The following is a 23,206-nucleotide window of genomic DNA, read 5'->3' on the forward strand; positions in this document are numbered from 1 at the left end:
AAATTAAGAGAACCTAATAATCATGTTTCAAAATGCACTTGAAGAAAAGTAATTGAAACAGATCAGATCTTTGTGCCGTTCTTCAGATTATTTTACTTGAATTATTTTGCAAATTGAATCCAGCTTGTGGAATCACCTAGTCATGAGTTTTAACGAACTAATTAATTAGATTAAATTTGCTCACTTAAAAAATAGCTGGCTTTTTATGAAAATTTTGTTAAAATATATAGGAAAGGCCTTTATTGTAACTAAAAGTGCCAAGTATAATAGGTACCATGTTATAACAGTAAATATTTACAATATATTTTAGGGAAAAAATGACAACACTTAGATTAAATGCAGAAAAGAAAACACGTTTTTAACACTTGATATTTCCATTGATTCTTCATGTTCTGCAATTGTAAGATAATCTCACGTATTTAGTTTCTATCTATTCCAGGAGATTTGTGTTGAAATTTTTTTTCGCCATTAGAAACTGTGATTCTCTATGGGACCTTTTCAGCTTTGCACGCCGATTTTGGAACCAGATCTAAAATTAAGGAAAAATAAAATAGATCTCAGAAACATTATTTTATTATTCTTAACATTTCAATCATCACAAGTAACAACTAAATTTGAAAATTACCTGGATTCTGTCTTCCTCTAGATTCAATTTTCGAGCTAAGTCTTCTCTGATATCAATGCCCGGGTAGCAGTTAACTCTAAAGACGTTTTCCAACACTTCAATCTAAGAATAAGGAAATAGTTACATAAAATGTTGATATTTGGTATGTCATCATAAAATGGACTTTAGCTTACATATAATTGCATTTAGATCTTAGGCAATTAATTTATGTATGCCTTTTTAAAAAAGTGACTATCCAGAAACTGTTTTTTTAAAAAAAAAACAACTCCATACAGCCTATTTTTCATTAACAAGGCTTCTAAACTGCGATCCCAAAGTGATTGGGCTTTTGCTCAATAGGGTGTCAGTTAAAGCCTTTATATTATCATTACTAGTTGAAAAAAACTTCCCACCTGGTTTTGAGTAAAAGCAGTTCTGGGTCTCCGGCCTCTATACCAACTCAGCTCTCTTTTCAAAGACAGTCTTTCTGAGGCTGAAAAGTAATTTTCGTATTTCAAAAATCTTTCTTCTGGTACTGGGTGATCCACAGTACAAGGGAATGAGACCCCATTAGAAAGGCTCGGGATATGCACACATAGGTTAACATCTTTCCCTAAAAACAGAAAAATAATTAGAAACCCCCTGCAATGAAGAAATAAATCGGTTCCTGAGACTGTTTAAAAAAAACACACACACACAAAAAAAACCCAGAAAAATACACTCCATCTTAGATGTTCAATCCTGTATTCCACAAAGTTCTAGAAGAAGTAATATCAGGAAATTGTCTTTAATTTTCCTACTGGAATTCTTCTGGGTTTCACAAAAAAACTGACCTCTCATCAACCAAAACCAAAAAGCAAACAAAAATAAAGATCCTGCCTTGGTGCTAGAGAACATTTTGATCTCTGAATGTCATTTATTTTTCAGCGAAAACATAGAATATGTGATGTGTCAAATAAAAGAGACCTTTTGAAATAAATGCAGCTTCTTGGCAATTCCTGTGAATGAACTTTATACCCGCTTGGATCTAAGGCTGATATTCTTTTTTATTTCCTATGGAACTCATCGGGAGGCATTAAAATCCCCGATACTTCATTTATATAATTCGATGAAATTGCAGTTTTTCTCTAACTTGATGTAGTATGGAATAAAGGGCAAAATAAAGACTGCAGACGAAAACAACAAAGAAACAAACAAACAAACAAATTGTGGCGTACCTGAGGAGCTGCAGGTGTCTGCCCACGGTCTGTGGTGTTTCACTGAAGGAACACAGTCTTTCTTCTGGTCCAATCCTAAAATGCTCTCAATTGAAAAGGAGCAAGGCGAGGGTTTGCTTTCCCCAAGCCGAGCACTTTCCGGAAGACTGGGAGCCATCCTCGAGTGGGCTGCCCAGAACGACAGCTCTGGCCTCTCCTGCCTCCTGGCTGGCTCTACCCCATGTGTACAGGGCTGGGATCTTCCTGCAGTTCACCTTTTGGCTCCACAGACAAGGGGGCTGGATTTAGAACGTCACGAATTAAAATCCTGTTTTAGAAAGTTTTAGCATGTCAATGAACACTCGCCCAGCCAGCAGCTTGAGGAGTTAATTGTTTATTTGTTTGCAAGTAATTAGCAACTAATGGCTACACCAGGGGGGCCACCTACAGGGACAAAAAGTGTTATCTCTCCTAAGCAGAACACAGACTTAACTTTCTCAGAAGAAGTGATGCACAAACTAGCACTCCTCTTTTATTTGAAATCATTAATGTATAAAATCATGCCTTTTATTCTGAAGTTTATACTTTCATGGACTCCAGTTACCTAAACATACAGGCAAGATAGGAGAGCAGTCAAGTAATAAATAATCTAATTTGAGTGAATTTTCTTCCAAGGAAATTGGAAAAAATAATAATCTCTTAATGCTATTACGGTAATTCCGATGAAAATGCCTGTTTTTCATATGCATATGTAATAGTGAATGTTGTCAATGAAAACAATAGTATTTGGAGTGCAGCATACTGGAAAAGGTTGGCAATGTTATTAACACTGAGTGTAATTGTCTTCCAAGTGCCTGGATTAATTCATAAGGAACAGTTGCACCAAGTATTTTAAATAATTAATGAGCTAATTCCATTCTTTCATCTTTTCTTTTAAACAAGAGAGATACAAGTTTATATGAAGATCAGATGTAACCACCACCAAACAACTTAAAAGCATGACTCTTCAAACTAAAGGGAAGAATTTCTCTTCCTACCATAGTTGTTTCAAAGACAAGAACATGATTTACTGTATTTTTTAAAGAATTTCCCTCTGTTGATTTTTTGAGGGGCTGGGAAGTTTTCATGAAGAAAATAAGATTTGTGAAAAATAACCAAGAACAGAATATTTTCATTTCATCACCCTAAGAAAACTCGAAAGTAAGAGAGAAAGCGGCTAATTGGGAAAATTTTGAAGTAGGTACTCCCTCCAAACGTGTGGTACTTTTACTGCTCTTGTATTCTGTTGCCCCCCCCCTTTTTCCAGTACCTTCTTGATGATAAATTTAAGAGCTCAACTTTATCCAGTATTTAAACAACTACCAGATTTTTCTTCAGGGAAGAGGAAAAGTAGTCTCCACTTATAGAGGAAATAGCCTCTAGAGGATGGAGCTCAACTTGATCTGATTTTGTCCTATCATGATGTCACAAATATTAAGTTAAATTCCTCCTTAAGCAACCTCTAGAACGAACAAAGAGTTCACATACAAAACATCACCGGGCACACAGAAGGATGGGTGTATAAATATAGGTGTAAAGCCATTCTAAGAATGAACAAACCAGTAAATATTTATGCCTCATGGAGGTTTTGTCTCTAGTGTCTTGGAATGTAGACTGTGCAAAGGAGGGGGTGACCTTACCCTGGGAAGACTTGGAGGAAGAGCGAGAATTCAAGACCTTCCCAGATTCCTTTCTTTCTTTTGAGACATTCATTCATTCATCCATTCATTGCACTCTTGGTTGAGTATCTATTCAGTACCAGCAATAACAGAATAGGATCCTTGCCTTCATGAAACTCAAAATGGTATGGGGTGAGGTGGGGGTGGGGAGCAAACAATACTTATAACAGTAATTATAAATGAGTAGATTATCTCATATGTTAACTGGTGATAAGAATGGAAAAAAGGAAATAGGTGAGCCAGGTAGGCTGGCTCATCAGTGCTAGAGGGGGAGATCCTGAGATCCTTACTCCCACAGATTGGTGCCCTCGAGGCGCAGGTGACAATGATGCTTACACAACTCTAGTCCCCAACTTCTTCTTGATCCTCAATAACATTCCAATATCTTTACTCTGTCTGTGTTGACTTTATCTGGACTTACATAATATCATTATATATGGATGGTAGATGAAAATAAAAGGTAGGAAAGAATTTCTCTAAAAATGTCAGAAAACATTTTCTCATATAGTCATTCAACTTACTACGTGCCAGACACTGTTCTAGGTGCTGGATCCCAGTAATGAACAAGGTCATTTCAGAGAGTGATAAACTCACTGAGAGGAATAAACAAAATTTCGACTTCTCCCATTTACTACCTTTTGCCTTATTATATTATATTATATATGTTTATAATGTTTGTTTTCTATTGTCTGTTTCCTATCTCTAGGATTTTTGTCTGTTTTGTTCACTCCCTAGCATCCAAAAACAGTGGTTGCTCATACTGGATGAAAGAATCTTATTGTTTCGGGCGCCTGGGTGGCTCAGTTGGTTAAGCGACTGCCTTCGGCTCGGGTCATGATCCTGGAGTCCTGGGATCGAGTCCCGCATCGGGCTCCCTGCTCGGCGGGGAGCCTGCTTCTCCCTCTGACCCTAACCCCTCTCATGTGCTCTCTCTCATTCTCTCTCTCTCGAATAAATAAATAAAAATCTTTAAAAAAAAAAAAAAAGAATCTTATTGTTTCTTTTTGCATTCCTTCAAGAAAAGTTGGGGATTTCTTTCTTCATATGTTTATTGGCCAGTATGTGTTCTCTTTTGTGAAATGATGTTTTATGTCTGTCTTAGTCTGTTCAGGCTAACAATATACGACAGACTGAGTGGCTGGTAAACAAAAGAAACTTATTTCTCACAGTCCTAGAGGCTAGAAGTCTGTGATCAGGGCACTGGCATGGTTGGGTGAGGGCTCTCTTCCAGGTGGCAGATTTCTCCTTATCTTCACATGGCAGAAGGGGCTAGGGAACTCTCCAGGATCTTTTATAAGACACTAATCCTATTCATGAGGACTCCACCCTCATGACCTAATCACTCCCAGAAGCCTCCACCTCCTAATACCATCACACAGGGTATTAGGATTGCAATATAAGAATTTTGGCGGGACACACACATTCAGACCATAGCATGTCCTTTGCCCATTTTTTTATTAGGGTATTTTGTTGTTGTTTCTTTTTTTACTTTCTTTTATTTATTTATTTATTTATTTTTATTTACTTTCTTTTTTTTTAGAAAGAGAGGAGGCGCCTGGGTGGCTCAGTTGTTAAGCATCTGCCTTCGGCTCAGGTCATGATCCCAGGGTTTTGGGATCAAGCCCCTTGTCGGGCTCCCTGCTTTGCGGGAGGCCTGCTTCTCCCTCTCCCACTCCCCCTGCTTGTGTTCCCTCTCTCTCTGTCAAATAAATAAATAAAATCTTAAAAAAAAAAAAAAGAAAGAGAGAACGTGCACGCAAGCACATGCAAGCGGAGGCGAGGAGGGGCACAGGGAGAGAGAATCTTAAGCATGCTCCATGCCCAGTGTGAAGCCAGAGCCCTATGAAGGGCTCGATCTCACGACCCTGAGATCATGACCTGAGCCAAAATCAAGAGTCAGACACTTAACTGATTGAGCCATCCAGGCGCCCCTATTGTTGTTTCTTTAAGAATAAGAGTTTTTAGGGGCACCTGGGTGGCTCAGTCGTTAAGCATCTGCCTTCTGCTCAGCTCATGATCCCAGGGCCCTGGGATCTCCTGTATACTCTATACATCTCCTATATACTATTACGCCTATCCAGTGAATTTTTTATTTCTGATATTTTATTTTTCATTAATAGAAATTACATTTGGTTTTCTTTTGTAGTTACTATTTCTCCAATGATGTATGCTGTCTGTACATTCATTATGAGCATATTTTTATTTATGTCCTTAAGTATATTTTCATTAACTGTTTTCAAAATTTGTCAGCTAATTCCAACATCTGTATGTATCACCCCAGGGTCTGTCTCCATTGATTGCATTTTCTTGTGAATAGGGGACACATTTTCCAGTTTCTCCATATGTCTAATAATTTTGGATTGTATCCTGGACACTAAATGATATAGTCTCTGGATTCTATTTTGTCTGTCTGAAGAATGTTGATTTTTGTTTATTTGTTTTATCAGGCTGTGCTCAAACTGTGTCTAAACTCTGTCTTCTTTGTGGTTGTCATCAGTTGAAATTTTTGTTCCCATCATTTTAGTAGCTGAGATGTTTGGTGTTTTCCAAAGGCATGCCAAATTCAGAAGTCAGCCAGAGTTTTGGGCAGAATTTATATGCAGCATTTGGGGCCTTTCTTTTATCTCTTTCCTTTCTAGGAATTCTCTGTCACTTCCTAGCTGCTGTGGTTGCCCTGAACTCCCTCCTTTGGTTCTTTAAGCCAGTTAAGACTGTGGATCCTCCCACAGGGTGTTGACTGGTGCCTGCTTTCAGACAAAAAACCATAAAAATGGAAAAAACTCACCCAGTGCTAGTCATCTCTTCTAAATGTCTTCTCTTTTTGAGTTTCTGCCTGTTTGGGGCCACTTTCCAGTACTTTTGGATAGTTTTTTAAAAATATTTTGTCCATGGGGCACCTGGGTGGCTCAGTCGTTAGGTGTCTGCCTTTGGCTCAGGTCATGATCCCAGGGTCCTGGGATCGAGCCCTGCTTCGGGCTCCCTGCTTGGCTGGAAGCCTGCTTCTCCCTCTCCCACTCCCCCTGCTTATGTTCCTGCCCTTGCTGTCTCTCTCTCTGTGTCAAATAAATAAAATCTTTAAAAAAAATTAAAAAAAAATGTTTGTCCGGGTTTATAATTTGTATCTTTGGGAGCGTAGGTACAATAGAGGGTACTTCATTATTACCATAAGTGGAGCCAGAAATACACTTTTTAAAGGTAGGGGAAAAAAACTAATAAGTAAATTAGCAATATTTTATCATATATTTAGCAAAATCATAGAATAAAGGTAAATACACAAAAATCAACTTAATTCCATATGTTATCAGCAGACAACTAAACATATACCTGTTATGTCCCAGCGATTCCATTCTTAGAAAAATATAAACATATGTCCACAAAAAAACTTGCATGAGAATATTCATAGAAACTCTATTCATAACATCCAAAACAGGCAACTAGGTGTCTATCAACAGGGAAGTGGATAAGTAAACTATAGCATAGTTATACAACTGATTTTAACTCAGCAATAAAAAGGTATATAATACCGATATATGTAACAACCTTGATAGATGTAAACACATTATGCTAAGTCAAAGAAGCCTTATGCAAAAGAATATCTGCAGTATGATTTCATTTATGTGGTGTTTAAGAACAGACAAAATTAGTTTGTTTTAAAAAAAATCAGAAAGTGGAGGTGGAGGTGGATGGAGGTGGGGACTGAATGGGAAGCAGAATCAGGAAATTTGGGGGGTTATGGCAATGTTCTAGATCTTGTTAGGGTTTGTATTACACAGATGTAGGCATTTGTCAATACTCATTGATTAGTACTCTTTAAGATTTGTTCCCTTCACTGTATATGAAATTTTATCAATTAAAATATAAATAAGTATTGAACTGTAGTTAATGACATGCATGTTGAAGGATTTAGGGGAGAAATATATATGCCTGCAATTTGCTTTAAAATGCATTTATTTAAAAAATAAAATAAATTGATGGATGGATATGTGATTATTAAACATTATAATTGTAGATCAGATAACTTCTAATCCAGTAGAATTTTCTAAGGTGATGTAAATGTCCTATATCTGCAGTATCCAATGTGGTAGCTACTAGACACATGTGGCTAATGAGCACTTGAAATGTAACTAGTGCAACTGAGGAAATGAATTTTAAATTTAATTTTATTGTAAGTTGTTTAAATTTAGATAGCACATGTGGCCAGTGGCGACCATATTGGACAGCACAGGCAGAACATTTCCATCATTGCAGAAAGTTCCGTTGGACAACACTGGTCTAGAAGTACAGAACAGTGTTGAAAACAGTGATGATGAAAACAGACCTTCTTGTTTTGTTTCTGACAGGAGAATAGTGTTCCACCATTTATATAATGTCTACTATTGGTTTCCAATAAATACTATTTATCTAGAGTAATGTTATAATGAATAGAAACACAAAATATCTGTAGTGCTTTATAGCTTCTAAGGCATTTAAAAATATTTGTATTTAGTCCTCTAACAAATCCTCTACTCTTTTGTGGCTGAGAAAACAGAAACTGAAGGGTTCAGTTGTAAATTGCCACCAACTAGCCAGCAGCAGAGCCTTGACTCAATTTTTTTGTCTCCAAATTCCCTATTCTACTGACTTTATCAATTAATGGCCACTGTAATATGTTCATCAATGATCTCATGATATAAACATCAAAGGGTACTGATAAGTTAAGAAAAAGGTTGTGAGTGAATATGGTATATCCTCAATATCTTTTTTAAATTATTTATTTATTTTTTATTTTTTAAAAGATTTTATTTATTTATTTGAGAGAGAGAGTGCATGAGCAGGGTGAGGGGCAGAGGGAGAAGCAGGCTTCCCATGGAGCAGGGAGCCCAATGCGGGGTTCGATCCTGGGACTCTGGGATCATGACCTGAGCCAAAGGCAGAGGCTTAATTGACTGAGCCACCAGGCACCCCTATCTGGTTTTTTTTTTTTTTTGAGAGAGAGAGAAAGAGAGACTCTTAAGCAGGCTTCATGCCCAGCACAGAGCCCAAAGCAGGGCTTGATCTCACAGCCCTGAGATCATGACCTGAGCCAAAATCAAGAGTCAGACACTTAACTGGCTGAACCACCCCGGTGTCCCTATCCTCCATATCTTTTAACACTTATTTTGATGTAAGAAATAAAAGCCTGACACACTGACATTGAAAAGAAGATTCTAGGACTTATAAAATTGGACAGTCTACATTTTAAACATCTAAATATACAAGGTGAAGTAAAAATTGAGAGGTTTATGTTTTGTTTTGTTTTGTTTTAGTAATTTGTAAATCTACTCAGGATTGCTAACAATTTATTTTCTGATTGTGTATTTCAATTAAGTCCCAAATCATTAACATCAGGAAAAAATGCTCAATGTCTTAGATGGTTTAGCAGAGTTTTACAAATCAGTCATACAATTATTATGCTCATGGTCTGTGAAATGCAATAAGCACTTTTGCATAGGAATTACACTGTTCTATTTGAGACTGCATTTTTTTAAACGTTAAAATGTGTTTTCTTTTTTTTTTTAAGATTTTGTTTATTTATTTAATTGACAGAGAGAGAGAGACAGCAAGAGAGGGAACACAAGCAGGGGGAGTGGGAGAGGGAGAAGCAGGCTTCCCACGGAGCAGGGAGCCCGATGCGGGGCTCGATCCCAGCACCCTGGGATCATGACCTGAGCTGAAGGCAGTCGCCTAACCAACTGAGCCACCCAGGCGCCCCAAAATGTGTTTTCTAAAATAAAATAACTTTTTGCCTTTACACCTTCAGTGTCTTCTAGAACGGTGACAAAGTAGACATTCGATAAAATATTTATTGAATGAGTGAACAAATGGATGGATGGATAGGTGGGACTAGGAAGAGATGACTTGTAAACTGGACAGGCAAAGTAAATGCTGTGGGTTTATGATTTTTGTTTTTTAATGTGTTAAGGTACTCCCAGTTTCTCATGAACTACTTATGTATCACTCCAGTGTAATCCACAAATTAGAAGACGTTTTGGCATTCTGTAACTAAAATATAATAAGAAGGGAGATGAGGGATTTGTTTTAAAAATCAGAGCTTATGTGTGCTGAAACTAATATAACATTTTATATCAACTCTACTTAAATAAGAAAAATTAAAAACCTGAGTTTAGAATAAAACACTCTGGAGTCACGTTGGACAAACAGTTCATAGCTGTGGCTCTCTGTCATTCCTAAGGCCCTCATCTGTCACTGTTGTTACTTGAGTCACATAATATCTTTCTCAGTGATTCAGGAGAGTTGGGAGAGTTTCATACACTTTCTCTCTCCCCCAGCACCCATCACAGTGCCTGTCACACAGGAGATAATAAATAAAGCTTTGTTGAATAAGTTCACTTTATTTATGACATTTAAAAAACATCTCATCCTTTATTCTTCTCAAATCTCAAAAGAGTACAGTTTCTTATTCTTACATTTTGAAATCAGTTAACATTCTTTTCAGTAAAGTATAGTGCCTTGCACATATTACACTCTTGACTTTATTTTTTTTTAAGATTTATTTATTTTAGAAAGAGAGAAAGAGAGAGGGAAGGGGGCAGAGGGAGAGAGAATCTCAAGCAGAAACCCTGCTGAGCTCATACCCTTGATTTTAAAATTTTCATATAAAATCACCTGAAACACAAGTGCATTTTTTTCAAAGATCCATTCAATATCACAGTACATAGAGTAAGATATGATTATCTCCTTCAATTTACCCCATTTTTACTCCCCAACCTACTATTGGCTTCCATTACTAACAGTTTATATTTCTCCTTCTTGCCTTTTTGAAGTACCTTGATATAATAGGTGGACGTGCACACACATATTTTTATCCACACGGAGTCAGACGTATGTATTGTTCTTCAGTGGGTCTCCCCAACGTTGACAATGACACTGAGTCAGCACATATAGTTCTACCTCACTCTTCAACAGCTGCTTGGCACTCCATCAGGTGGATAAACCATAATTTATTGAATTATATCCTTGATGATGGGCACTTAGGGTTCTCTCCAACTTTTTAAACTATAATAAACACTATGGCAATGAATACTTTGTACATACATTTTAGCATACATGCAGGAGTATTTCCATGAAAAATTTCTTTGAAGAGTATATTAGTTTTTGGTGGTGTTGTCACATTTCCTTATAAGAAATCTTTACCAACGAACACTCTCACTCAGTCTAGTCCTTGTGGGAACAAGAAAGCTCAGAGCTGGCTAAATCAGACTCAGGTTATCCCCAGACACAATATTCAAAGACAAAACAGTTTGGGATTTAGGGCTTTGAGGGGTTCAGGCCAATACTTTAGTGTCATTTAGTCTAAATAATCATTGCAGGTTAAATAAGAGTGTCGGCTAACCTGAAGACCTGATGGTTACTTATGTCACTGTTTCTGGAGCCTGAATGTTATGGTTCTTATTAACTTAAAAAAAAAAAAACAACCAACCGTTTGAATCACAGCAAACATTTATTAAACTCCAGCATATACCAAGGGTACACTAGGTAGCCAGGAGCTGAAATTGTTTCTGTCCTCAAGAAACTGATGATCAAGAAGATAGTAATTAACTTTGTTAGGTGTAGCTAACTGAACATAAAAACAAAACAAAAAAACAAAAAACTTTGTTAGGTGTGAGACTGATTATGGTTCTGTAAAAAAAAAAAAAAATCCTTGTAAAAAAGATTTTACTTTAGTATTTATAGGTAAAATTTCAAGATGTGTGGGTTTTGCTTTACAGTACTTCAGGAAAACAAGAAAACAAAGAGAAAATTAGAGCAAGTGTTACAAGATGTTGGTTAAGTGTTGAACTGGAGTGATGGGTATATGCGGATATAGAGATATAATGATGTGGATTCATTATTCTCTCTCCTGTTTGTGTTTTTTTAAGGTTTTTTTTTTTTTTTTTAAGATTTTATTTATTTACTTGACAGAGCGATAGAGAGCACAAGCAGGCAGAGTGGCAGGCAGAGGGAGAGGGAAAAGCAGGCTCTCCGCTGAGCAGGGAGCCAGAAGCAGGGCTCAATCCCAGGACCCCAGGATCATGACCTGAGCCGAAGGCATCTGCCCAACCGACCGAGCCACCCAGGCACCCCAAGGTTTTATTTTTTTAAGTAATCTCTCCACCCAATGTGGGGCTTGAACTCACAACCCCAAGATCAAGAGTTGCATGCTCTACTGACTGAACAAGTCAGGAACCCCTCTCTCTACTTTTATAAATATAAATAATAAAATAATAAAAATAATAAAATTCTTAGTCTTCTAGGAACACCAATACGTAAATACAAAATTTCAATGTAAGAATATAATAAAGATATATGCACAAGAGCTTATGAAAGCAGAAAAGGGCCCAAATCTGTTTGGGTGAGATTGAGCAGGACTGAGAGTGGGTAAGAGCCCAACTCTCATATCACACTACCTGGGTCCAAATTCCAGTACCTCCTCTTTTTAGCTACGTGACCTTGGGCATGTAACTTAGCCTCTCTGTGCTCAGTTTTCTCTATAGTAAAATGGGGATAATTATAGTACCTAATTAAGGATCAAGTGAGATAACTTGCAAAGCCCTTGGAATAGTGCCTGATACATAGTAAACATTAAACTATTTGCTATAATTTATTACCATTATCACTGTTATTATGAAGGCTTTTCAGAAATGTTTTGAGATGTTTCTCAAAACATCAAAGCAGAGATGTTTCAAGAAAAGCAACATAACTTAAGGCCAATCAGGTGTAGGGATGTGTGTGTGTGTGTGTGTGTGTGTGTGTGTTGAGGGGAGGTGGAGGGAGGAAGTTAACGTGATTCCCATATTTCTAGCTTAGGTGACCATTTGGATAATGACATCATTAACTAAGAAGGGAATATAGATGAAGGAGAGTTTATAACTTGCAAATTGTAATTTTTAAAAAGATTTTATTTATTTATTTGACAGAGAGAGACGCAGTGAGAGAAGGAACACAAGCAGGGGAGTGGGACTGGGAGAAGCAGGCTTTCCATGGAGCAGGGAGCCCAATGCAGGGCTCGATCCCAGGACCCTGGGATCATGACCTGAGCCAAAGGCAGACGCTTAACGACTGAGCCACCAAGGCGCCCCTGTATTTTTTTAAAAATATTTTTTATTTATTTATTTGAGAGAGAGAGAACATGAGCAGGTGGAGGGGCAGAAGGAGAGGGAGAAGCAGACTCCCTGCTAAACAGGGAGCCCGATGCCGGACTCGATCCCAGGACCCTGGGATCATGACCTGAGCTGAAGGCAGATGCTTAACAGACTGACCCACCCAGGCGCCCCACAAATCATATTTTTAATCATATAAACAAATGAGCAAGTATATAGCAAACTGAATTACCTCAGAATTAAAATATAGTTCTCAGAATGAGAAGGTAAAATACTAATGACAGTTGGCAGCATGAAATGTAAAGTGATAAACATTCTAAAAATACAGGGGCCCCAAGGTGGCTCAGCCAGTTAAGCGTCTAACTCTTGATTTTGGCTCAGGTCATGATCTTGGGATCGTGGGATTGATCTTGGGGTTCTGCGCTCAGTGTAGATTCTGCTTGAGATTCTCTCTCCTTCTCTCTGCCCCTCCCCCCATGCTCTCTCTCTCTCTCTCTCAAATAAATAAATCTTTTTAAAAAAATAAAATACAAAGGGGTGCCTGGGTGGCTCAGTCGTTAAGCGTCTGCCTTCGGCTCAGGTCATGGTCCCAGGGTTCTGGGATAGAGCCCCGCATTGGGCTCCCTGCTCAGCGGGAAGCCTGCTTTTCCCTCTCCCCCCACACCCCCACTTGTGTTCCCTCTCTCACTGTGTCTCTCTCTGTCAAATAAATAAATTTAAAAAGAAAAAAAAATTAAAAATACTGTAGGGGCTAACTTTATCTAGAATAGTAAACATTATTGTTTTTTAAAAGATTTTATTTATTTATTTGAGAGAGAGAGAGCATGAGAGGGGGGAGGGTCAGAGGGAGAAGCAGACTCCCCGCTGAGCAGGGAGCATGATGCAGGACTCAATTCTGGGACTCCAGGATCATGACCTGAGCCAAAGGCAGTTGCTTAGGCCCAATAAACATTATTGTTATATACCTCACACACATAACCTAAATAACTGAGGTCATTTTAGTACTAGAAGACACCTGGAAATAACATTATTTCAGAAATCTAACAACTCAGATATTAGTGGAATTGCCTTAAAATAAATATATATTTCTCAAAAGTTATAATCAAGTAAGCTGTCATGGTTACTGATGAATCCTTCCACATAGGTACTACCTGAGAATTCTCAGAGGTGTTTGGGTCTCCATTAAAGCAGATACTCTTTGGGGGATAGGGGCAGAAAAGAGCAGAAATAATCTCTGGAAAATTTTACTTCGAGTGCCCCAAAGTCTTATCCTTTACCCACAATCTCCTCTACAGCCATGAGATCTATTTACTTAATAATCTCTCGTTAGAATTTGAAAAATTTTAAGGAAAAAATAATTTAGTAATGTATCATGTCATTGGTCTATTCATGATTATAACTATTGCCAGTTTCATTTTTAATATTTTCTATTTAATTTTGAAACAATCTCAAACCTACAGAAAAGTTGCAAGTACAGTACACACTTTTTCTCTCCAATCGTTTGAAGTAGTTGCTGATATGATGCTTCATCACCCCTGCATACTTCAGTGTGTTTTTCCTGCAAGCAAGGACATTCTCTTACACACTCACAAGAAGAGCATCTAAGTCAGGAAATTAACATCGATTTATGGCTATCATCTAACCATCAGACTCCATTCAGGTTTCACCATTGTCCCAAATAGCATACTTTAGGGTAAAAGGATACAGTTCAGAATCACACATTCCTTCATTTGTGTCTCTTTAGTCTCATTCAATCGGCAACAGATGCTCAGTATTTCCTTGATTTTTCATGACCTGGACACTTTTGAAGGTTACAGTCAGCTACTTTGTGGAACATCCTTCACTTAAAGTTTGTTTGATGTTTCCTTGTGATTAGGTTCAGGTTAAGCATCTTTGGCAGGATGTCACAGAAATGATGCTATGTTCTTTTCATTATTTGCTATCAGACAGAACATGACTTCTATTTGTCCCATGTGATGTTTAACTTTGAGCATTTGATTAAGATGCTTCCCCACAGTAGGGAGGTTCCTCAAAACGTTGAAAACAGCGTTACCCTATGACTCAGCAATTGCACTACTGGGTATTTACCATAAAGATACAAATGTAGGGATCCGAAGGGGTACACGCACCCTGATGTTTATAGCAGCAATGTCCACAATAGCCAAACTATGGAAAGAGCTCAGATGTCCAATTACAGATGAATGGATAAAGAAAACATGGTATAGGCGTGCCTGGGTGGCTCAGTCGTTAAGCATCTGCCTTCAGCTCGGGTCATGATCCTGGGGTCCTGGGATCAAACCCCACGTCGGGCTCCTTGCTCAGTGGGGAGCCTGCTTCTCCCTCTCCCTCTCTGCTCCCCGTGCTCATGCTCTCTGTCAAATAAATAAATAAAATCTTTAAAAAAAGTTGTGATATATATATGTATATATGTGTATACGTGTATATATATATACACACACACAATAGAATACTACTCAGCCATCAAAAAAATGAAATCTTGCCATTTGCAATGATGTGTATGGAACTAGAGGGTATTATGCTGAGTGAAATAAGTCAATCAGAGAAAGACAATTATGATCTCACTCATATGCGGAATTTAAGAAACAAAATAGAGGATCATAGGAGAAGAGAGGAAAAAATAAAACAAGACAAGATCAGAGAGGGAGATAAACCATAAGAGACTCTTAATCATAGGAAACAAACTGAGGATTGCTGGAGGGGAGAGAGGTAGGGGGATGGGGTAACTGGGGGATGGGCATTAAGGAGAGCACGTGGTGTAATGAGCACTGGGTGTTATATAAGACTGATGAATCATGAACTCTACCTCTGAAACTAATAATACACTATATGTTAACTAACTGAATTTAAATAAAAAAAAAACAAAGCACAAAAACAAGGCATGCATGTAATAGCACCAAAGAGTTCATTTAACTTTCTCCCTGTCCATATTTGTAATTCCCTTCTCTGACAGTGAGAAATCTGGTTTCCATTATCCTCAATATATTCCCTTATTTGATGTATCCCCCTATGTAACCAAACTTGCACTGTTACAACCCTCTCTCTGAAGAGATGCCCTATTCCCTCTGAGGGAAGGAGTTCTGACATCTCAACACTCTGTTCTGAACCTTTGTAGCTCACCCACCTTGTCCAGACTCCTACTTCATTTGGTCCCACCTAATGGCTTGAGAACTGAATTATTCAGGAAGGGAAGAGTAAAATCATACAGTTGTTTTTTACATGAAATCACTGTCTTCTATTATTAAGACATTGCTTTTGACCCTGTATACAGAATGTGATTTAGCTAAATCACTGATGTAATTTTTCTTTTAAATCACTATATCTCAAAAAACATGGGGTTTACTTAGGACAGTGTTAATTTGTGCATAATTTATGATATATCACTAATTCATTCAGCTTCCCCAACATCTGTTTCAAATGTGATTTGTTTCAAATCACAACCTCTATAAAGGTGTTTTTAACCAAAATCGGGGTAAAAGTCAAAATCCTCACATAGGCCACAAGGCTTTATGTGATCTGGCCTCCTCTTCCTCCCTCTTCCCTCTCAACCCTCTTCCCCCTCAACCCTCTCCCCTGGCTGCTCCTTTCCTGCCACCCTGCTCTCTATGAAATTCTTTTTTTCATTTGTATTAAGTATAGTGGGCATACAATGTTATATTCATTTCAGGTGCACAACATAGTGATTTGACAATTCTATACATTATACAATGCTCCTCACAAAAAGTGTAGTTACCATCTGTCACCATACAAAGTAATTACAATATTATTGACTATATTCTCTATGCTGTACTTTTCGTCTCTGTGACTTATTTATTTTATAACTGGAAGTTTGCATCTCTTAATCCCCTTCACCTATTTCTCCCATCTCCCAACCACTCTCCCTTCTGACAACTTCCAGTTTATTCTCTGTATTTATGAGTCTATTTCTTGGTTTTGGTTTTTTGCTTGTTTCTTTATTCATTTGTTTTTTTAGATTCTCTATATAAATGAATCATGAAATCATATGGCACTGCTCTTTCTTTGAGTTATTTCAATTAGCATTATACCTTCTCAGTCCATCTATGTTGTCACAAATGGCAAGATCTCACTCTTTTTTATGGCTTATTCTGTTTTATCCTATATATATATCTATATATAGATAGATATATCTTCTTTATCCATTCATCTATCATTGGACACTTAGGTTGCTTCCATATCTTGGCTGTTGTAAATAATACTGCAATGAACATAGGGGTGCATATATCTTTTTGAATTGGTGTTTTATTTTCTCTGATATCCTTAGATATCTTAGATATCTATCTTTGGTATCTTTCTTAGATACCCAGTAGTGTGATTACTGGATCATATGATATTTCTAATTTTGATTTTTTGAGGAATTCCCATCCTGTTTTGTGTAGTCGGTGTACCAATTTACATTCTCACCAACAGTGCATGAGGGCTCCCTTTTCTCTACATCCTCACCAACACTTGTTACTTCTTTTCTTTTTGATACTAGTCATTCTGACAGGTGGGATGTGATATCTCATTGTGGTTTTGATTTGCATTTCCCTGATGATGAGTGATGTTGAGCAACTTTTCATGCGTCTGTTGGCCATCTGTATGTCTTCTACGCCAAAGTAAAAAAGTTTTGCACAGCAAAGGAAACCATCAACAAAACAAAAAGGCAACCTACAGAATGGGAGAAGATATCTGCAAATGATTTCTCTGTTAAGGGGTTAATATCCAAAACATATAAAGAACTTATACAACCCAACACCCAAAAAACCCAAAAAGTCCAATTAAAAAAATGGACAGAGGACCTGAATAGACATTTTTCCAAAGAAGGCATACAGATGGCCAACAGATGCATGAAACGATGCTTTATGAAATTCTTAAAACAGCCGGGGCCACTCCTGCCTTAGGGTTTATGGCCTCTGCCCTGGTGGTTCCTCTTCCTGGAACACTTTCTCCCAGATGGCCCCATCACTCACTCCAGTGACTCCTTCAAGTTTTTGTTCAGATCTCACTTTCTCAGTGAAGCCCACTCTGATGAGCCTGTTTAAAATCGGAACTGCCTCCAACCCTATTTTCCCTGTCCTATTTTTCACAACACTTAACCACTTTCTAATATACTATGCTTTTTTTTTTTTAAAGATTTTATTTATTTGACAGAGAGAGACACAGCGAGAGAGGGAACACAAGCAGGGGGAGTGGGAGAGGGAGAAGCAGGCTTCCCACGGAGAAGGGAGCCCGATGCGGGGCTCAATCCCAGGACCCTGAGATCATGACCTGAGCCGAAGGCAGACGCTTAACGACTGAGCCACCCAGGCACCCCCTAATATACTATGCTCTTAATACTACTTATTATGTTTGTTTTCTATTGTCTGCCTTTGTTCCCAACATCCCCACTAAACTGTAGCTCCACAAGGGCAGGGATTTTTAATATTTTGTTGAATAAGCAAACAAATAAATATTTACCTAATAAATATTTGTTGAAGACAGCCATTTCCTGAAGCGGTTTGAATCCCAAAACTAAATTCAGAGCACCATCTAGTGTTCTTGGAAGGAGGTGCTTGCTATTTAACTCTGAGACTCTTATTTACATTAGCCATGGGATACAGTACTGGCTTAATCAATTCGCACTTGCTCTATTTTTTACTGTCCTCTGTGGTTCTGTGAAAATTAAAAGTTTTTAATGATTAAACAGTCATGGGACACATTGACTTCTCTAAGAGTAATCTCTTCTTCACTGACTTGCCTGTTAATTAATTAATTAATTTTTTAGAGAGGAGGGAAGGGACAGAAGGAGAGGGAGAGAGATTGCCTACCACCAAGCCCCAAGTGAGGCTTGATCTCACAATTCCTCAGGGTTAAAAGTGTCAGGAAGGTCTGATGTCTTTTAGCCTTAGCGCATCTCTCCTTCCCCACTTCCCAAAAAACCCCCAAAATATAAAAACAGGATAATAACCTTTGCTTTTTTGGTATCTACACCATTTCTCCAGAAAAATCACAATATATATTTGTTGATTTAAAATTTTTTGTTTTGGCCACAAAAGCCCCTAAATCAAAGTGATAAAACACTAGCAAGGGTAAGGGGAATATTGTTTAAAATAGTATCAGGATTCGCTAGGATAATGAGCACTGTCTTCTGATTTAGAAAATACTGGTTTCTTTAGACATGATGAAGAGGAAAAATGAAGAAAAGGAAAGCTGCTTTAAAAGCATTAAAGGGGCAGGGCACTTGGGTGGCTCCGTCAGTTAAGGGTCCAACTCTTGATTTCCACTCAGGTCACGGTCTCAGGATTGTGAGATTGAGTAAGTAGGGTTCCACCCTCAAAGGGGAGTCTGCTTCTCTCTGCGGGGGTGGGGGGCGCCCCCCCACCATACACACTCTCTCTCTGAAATAACTAAATACATCTTTAAAACATTTAATATTTGGGGTGCCTGGCTGGCTCAATTAGAAGAGCATGTGACTCTTGGTCTCGGGGTCGTGAATTCAAGCTCCATGTTGGGTGTAGAGATTACTTAAATAAATAAACTTTTAACAGTAAATAATGAAAAGTATAATTAGCTCATTTTTATTGAACGCTTATTGTGCCCAGCACTATTCTGAAAGTTCATTATCATCTTTACAACCCTATCATGTAAATTCTCTATATTAAACCCCAACTTTCAGATGACGAAATGGAGACACAGAGAAGTTAAGTAACTTGACAAAAGTCACAGAACTAGTAAAGAGTAGGGCCAGGATTCAAAGCCAGCTAGGCTGGCTCCATAGGCCATGTCCATGAGCTCATGCCCATGGTTTTATCCACCTTCCCCAAGAAATGAATGATGCTGTTTTGTTTCAAAGTTCTTAGCTTGGTCAAAGAAATTAATTTATTAATGTCCTCATCTTCCAAAAAGGAATCAAGGCAACCATAAACAAAATGAAGGCATATACAATTACCCTAAAAATAAAATTTATTCTTTTCACAGTTAAGAATAAAATTTTATTCTTTTCATAGTTATAGAATTTGCCTTTCTAAGGATTTATGTTTTGGCCACAATTTACATTCAAGGGATACTGTGGCAAAGATCAAAAGCAACATTGACATCAAGATCAAAGGCAGAGGGTGGTGTGCAGAAGCATAGTGAAGATCAGTTGGTCCTTGCTGCCCAACCAACTCAGAACTTTTGATTCTACCTTCCAATTGTCCAAAGCTTCCCCCAACTCTACCATTGGTTCTAATGTTTCAAAGTAGATGGAAGTGACTCAAGTTCCCCAAATACCAATTAATGTACTCATTTCTTGAATTTGACTCATTTCAGCTGGATGTTAGAAAACAACTGAGTTATTAAAGTGAGTCGCATTAAGGAGTGATTTATTAGGTAATATCCAGAATTATTTGCATTATACGTTATGAATATGAATTCCTCTGTTTCAGACTGATGGAGTTTTTAAGGGGATATGTGTGAGTAGGAGGATTCCCAAGCTCTCTCAGGTGATTCTGGAAATGGTGTCCCTCTCACCATCCTCAACTGGAACCAAAAACTCTTTTCCTGAATGTTTACATGACTCTTTAAATTTTCTAAAATACAAGCTTATTTGGGAAAGGGAAATGGTTATTCTCCATTTTAAAAAATATTTTAATTAGTTAATTAATTAATTAATTAATTTTTTAGAGAGTAGGGAAGGGACAGAAGGAGAGGGAGAGAGATTGCCTACCACCAAGCCCCAAGCGAGGCTTGATCTCACAATCCTTAGATCATGACCTGATCTGAAATCAAGAGTTGGACACTTAGCTGACTGAGCCACCTGGGCACCCCAAGATTTTATTTTTAAGTGATCTCTACGCCCAACGTGGGGCTTGCACTCATAACCCTGAGATCAAGAGTCACATGCTCTACCAACAGAACCCAGGTGCCCCTGGTTATTCTCCATTTTGGATAGAGATTTTCAACATGTGCTTTGAAGATTATCTTTGGACTCATCTGGGGAGATTCCCAGCCCCACCTCTGACCTACTGCATTAGAATCTCCCAGCTGGCTCAAGAATCTGTACCCTAACAACCTCCCCAAGGTAACTTTTGCGTGTGCATGAGTTCGGTAACCACTAACATATGGGGTAATTTTGAAAAGTAAAGCACCAGCATCATCTGGGTTGTTGGGTTCTTTCCTATTATAGACCACAGACCAGAACTTCAAGGAGTATCATGTAAAAACTTAATTATGAGAAGATCAAATATAATTCTAGGAGGCTAATAATTAATAAATCTATTTACAAGATTATATTACTTTTGTTGTAAATTATATGGAAACATCTCAATGAATTATATGTGTGAAACATCTCAAAGAATTCTTTAGTGGGTGTTGTTTAATCCTGTCTTGCCTTCCATAAAATTAACCAGCTGGCCAAAGTTTTTCCTATCCTACCCACAGGAGTCGCCAGTAACCCTTGAGGCATTTTCTTTTCTTTTTTTTTAAATTTTATTTATTTATTTTTTTCAAGATTTTATTTATTTATTTGACAGAGAGAGACACAGCGAGAGAGGGAACACAAGCAGGGGGAGTGGGAGAGGGAGAAGAGGCATTTTCTGAACAAGCCTCATTTCCTGTATAAAAGGAACTGAGCTTGGTCAACTGTACAAAATTTAGGCTGATTAAAGTGGTTACCAAAGGAGACTGTGAATTCTGTAGTTTTAGAAATGTTTTAAAATAGTAAATACAATCATCTTTTTGGATGAGGAGAGTGTACAACAGCCTAAGGATAGAGGATCCAAAAAGAAGGCCTGGTAAGATTCTTTCTAGTTTTATAATTTGACTAAACTGCCTCCAACCAATTGAATGTCAACTTGTTTATGTTTGTTTCATTTTTTAAAGCCCCTCCCAGATGTTTCATTTTTTTAATTGGCTAAACCTGGCAAGAATTTCTTGCCACTCCCTGATAGCTGCTTGAGAATCCTTTACAAAAATACAGTTTAGATGCGCAGAAGTACAAAAAAGGAAACCATTTAACTTGATAACACACCACCCAGGTAACTCAGATACCTAACAGAATTTTTCGTTGAATTGTTTGGTTTGGCCAAGTTAACTGGCCAAACCTCTTCAGTTACAACATATAATTACTCTTCTTTCTTACACTTGTTTTTGTCACTTACTGTTGATTCTTATCAATTGCTACATTTCTTCTCCTTCATTTATAAGCTAAATCATAGTTCAACCAAGAAGGTCAATTACCTTGAAAAATCTTTCTTCTTTAGAGCCAGGTTGCATGTCACTGTGCTGACAGAGTAGAAAACAAATATCAAAGGAAAGAGTTGGGTTGCTGGAATCTGTAGGATGCTGAGTACTTTGAAGCAGCTGGGAACCAGTAACACTAGGGAACTGATTCCAAACCACCTTTCGAAAACTAAAAATCTCTTCTAGAAGGGTGAGTAGTTGATAAACAGTTTAAGGGGAGAACTCTTATTTAAAGCTTGTAACACTAAGGATATTTCTGTGAAATGATATTGCAATCTACTCGGTAAAACTTTTAACACCAGATTTTATCTTTCCTTCAAGAGATCATGGGAAAATCTAGCATTCTAGTTTAAAACATGTAACTTCCTTTCCTGGTCCCATATTTGGGTTTGTTCTACTGTATCTGGATTTGTTCCAGCATATCTGTGGAGCCAGGCAACTAATAATCTTTACTCAGCATTTCTTATATTTCTTGAATGAAAATGGAATGGATTGATTGGATTAACGGCTAGAGTTTTAAAGATTTTGTTTTCTTAAGTAATGTCTACACCCGATGTGGGGCTCAAACCCACAACCCCAAGATTGAGAGTTGCATACTTTACCAACAGAGCCAGCCAGGTGCCCCGAATGGTTAGAATTTTACAAGACACTTATGATTTTGCCATTTTCTTTGTATACTGATGAAAACTTCTTATAACTCTACAGAGAAATAAATGAGGCAGTGTGAGGTTGGGGAAGAAGGACAGAGAACTAGGAGTTCTAATCCAGACCGGGTTCTGGAATTAGAGCTTCACTTTTCTCTACTGTAAAATTAGAGGCTGAAGAAGCTATTTAAAGCTTCTTCCAAAACTTTTCGACCTAACAGAAATGCTAATCAGTTACCGACATAATTAACCAGTGTATCCTGATTTTTAAAACATGTTTTCATTTGTGATTTAAAAGAAATATGGAAGTCTGAATTGAGGCAGATAGCCCTTCAAGGCCAGGTAAGAACTGATGAATTGACAACAAAGTCACATGTTTTGAACTTAATATACTGATACCCAAGTGCCCAGAAAAATAATTGCTAGTCTACTGTCCGCGAATCTACTGGAAAGCCCTGTTAATGATACAACTTGGGATTTCACAGACATCTGAGTTAGCCAGCACCATTCTGCTGAAGGGTGGGGAGTAGACTGGACGCTCTGGGCAGGGTTAGGAACGTTATAATTTAAGCAACTAAAGAAAGGCCCCCCGCAGTAGGGCCTCTTCCGTGGCCGGTGATGAGGTCTCGCTGCGGGAGAAGTAAAGCCACCCCAAACTCCCAGTGTGGTCCTCCTCAAACGAGGCTGTGATTCCCGGAAACGTTCG

At 38.0% G+C, this 23,206-nt stretch overlaps 1 protein-coding gene across 1 annotated transcript; it reads right to left on the reverse strand.

Annotated features, from left to right (window-relative positions):
* Positions 1–430: 430 nt before the first annotated feature.
* Positions 431–2,533, reverse strand: HESX1 (HESX homeobox 1). The gene is made up of 4 exons (XM_006737305.3): positions 1,822–2,533; positions 1,018–1,217; positions 626–727; positions 431–529 (listed from the first exon to the last, which is right to left on the reverse strand). Exons 1-4 carry the CDS (start codon positions 1,976–1,978, stop codon positions 431–433), a joined length of 558 nt encoding a protein of 185 aa, XP_006737368.1. The 5' UTR covers positions 1,979–2,533.
* Between the last annotated feature and the right edge of the window lie 20,673 nt (positions 2,534–23,206).

Source organism: Leptonychotes weddellii, chromosome 1 (assembly GCF_054177405.1).
Source record: "Leptonychotes weddellii isolate Sample4059 chromosome 1, ASM5417740v2, whole genome shotgun sequence".
Classification (NCBI taxonomy): Eukaryota; Metazoa; Chordata; class Mammalia; order Carnivora; family Phocidae; genus Leptonychotes; species Leptonychotes weddellii.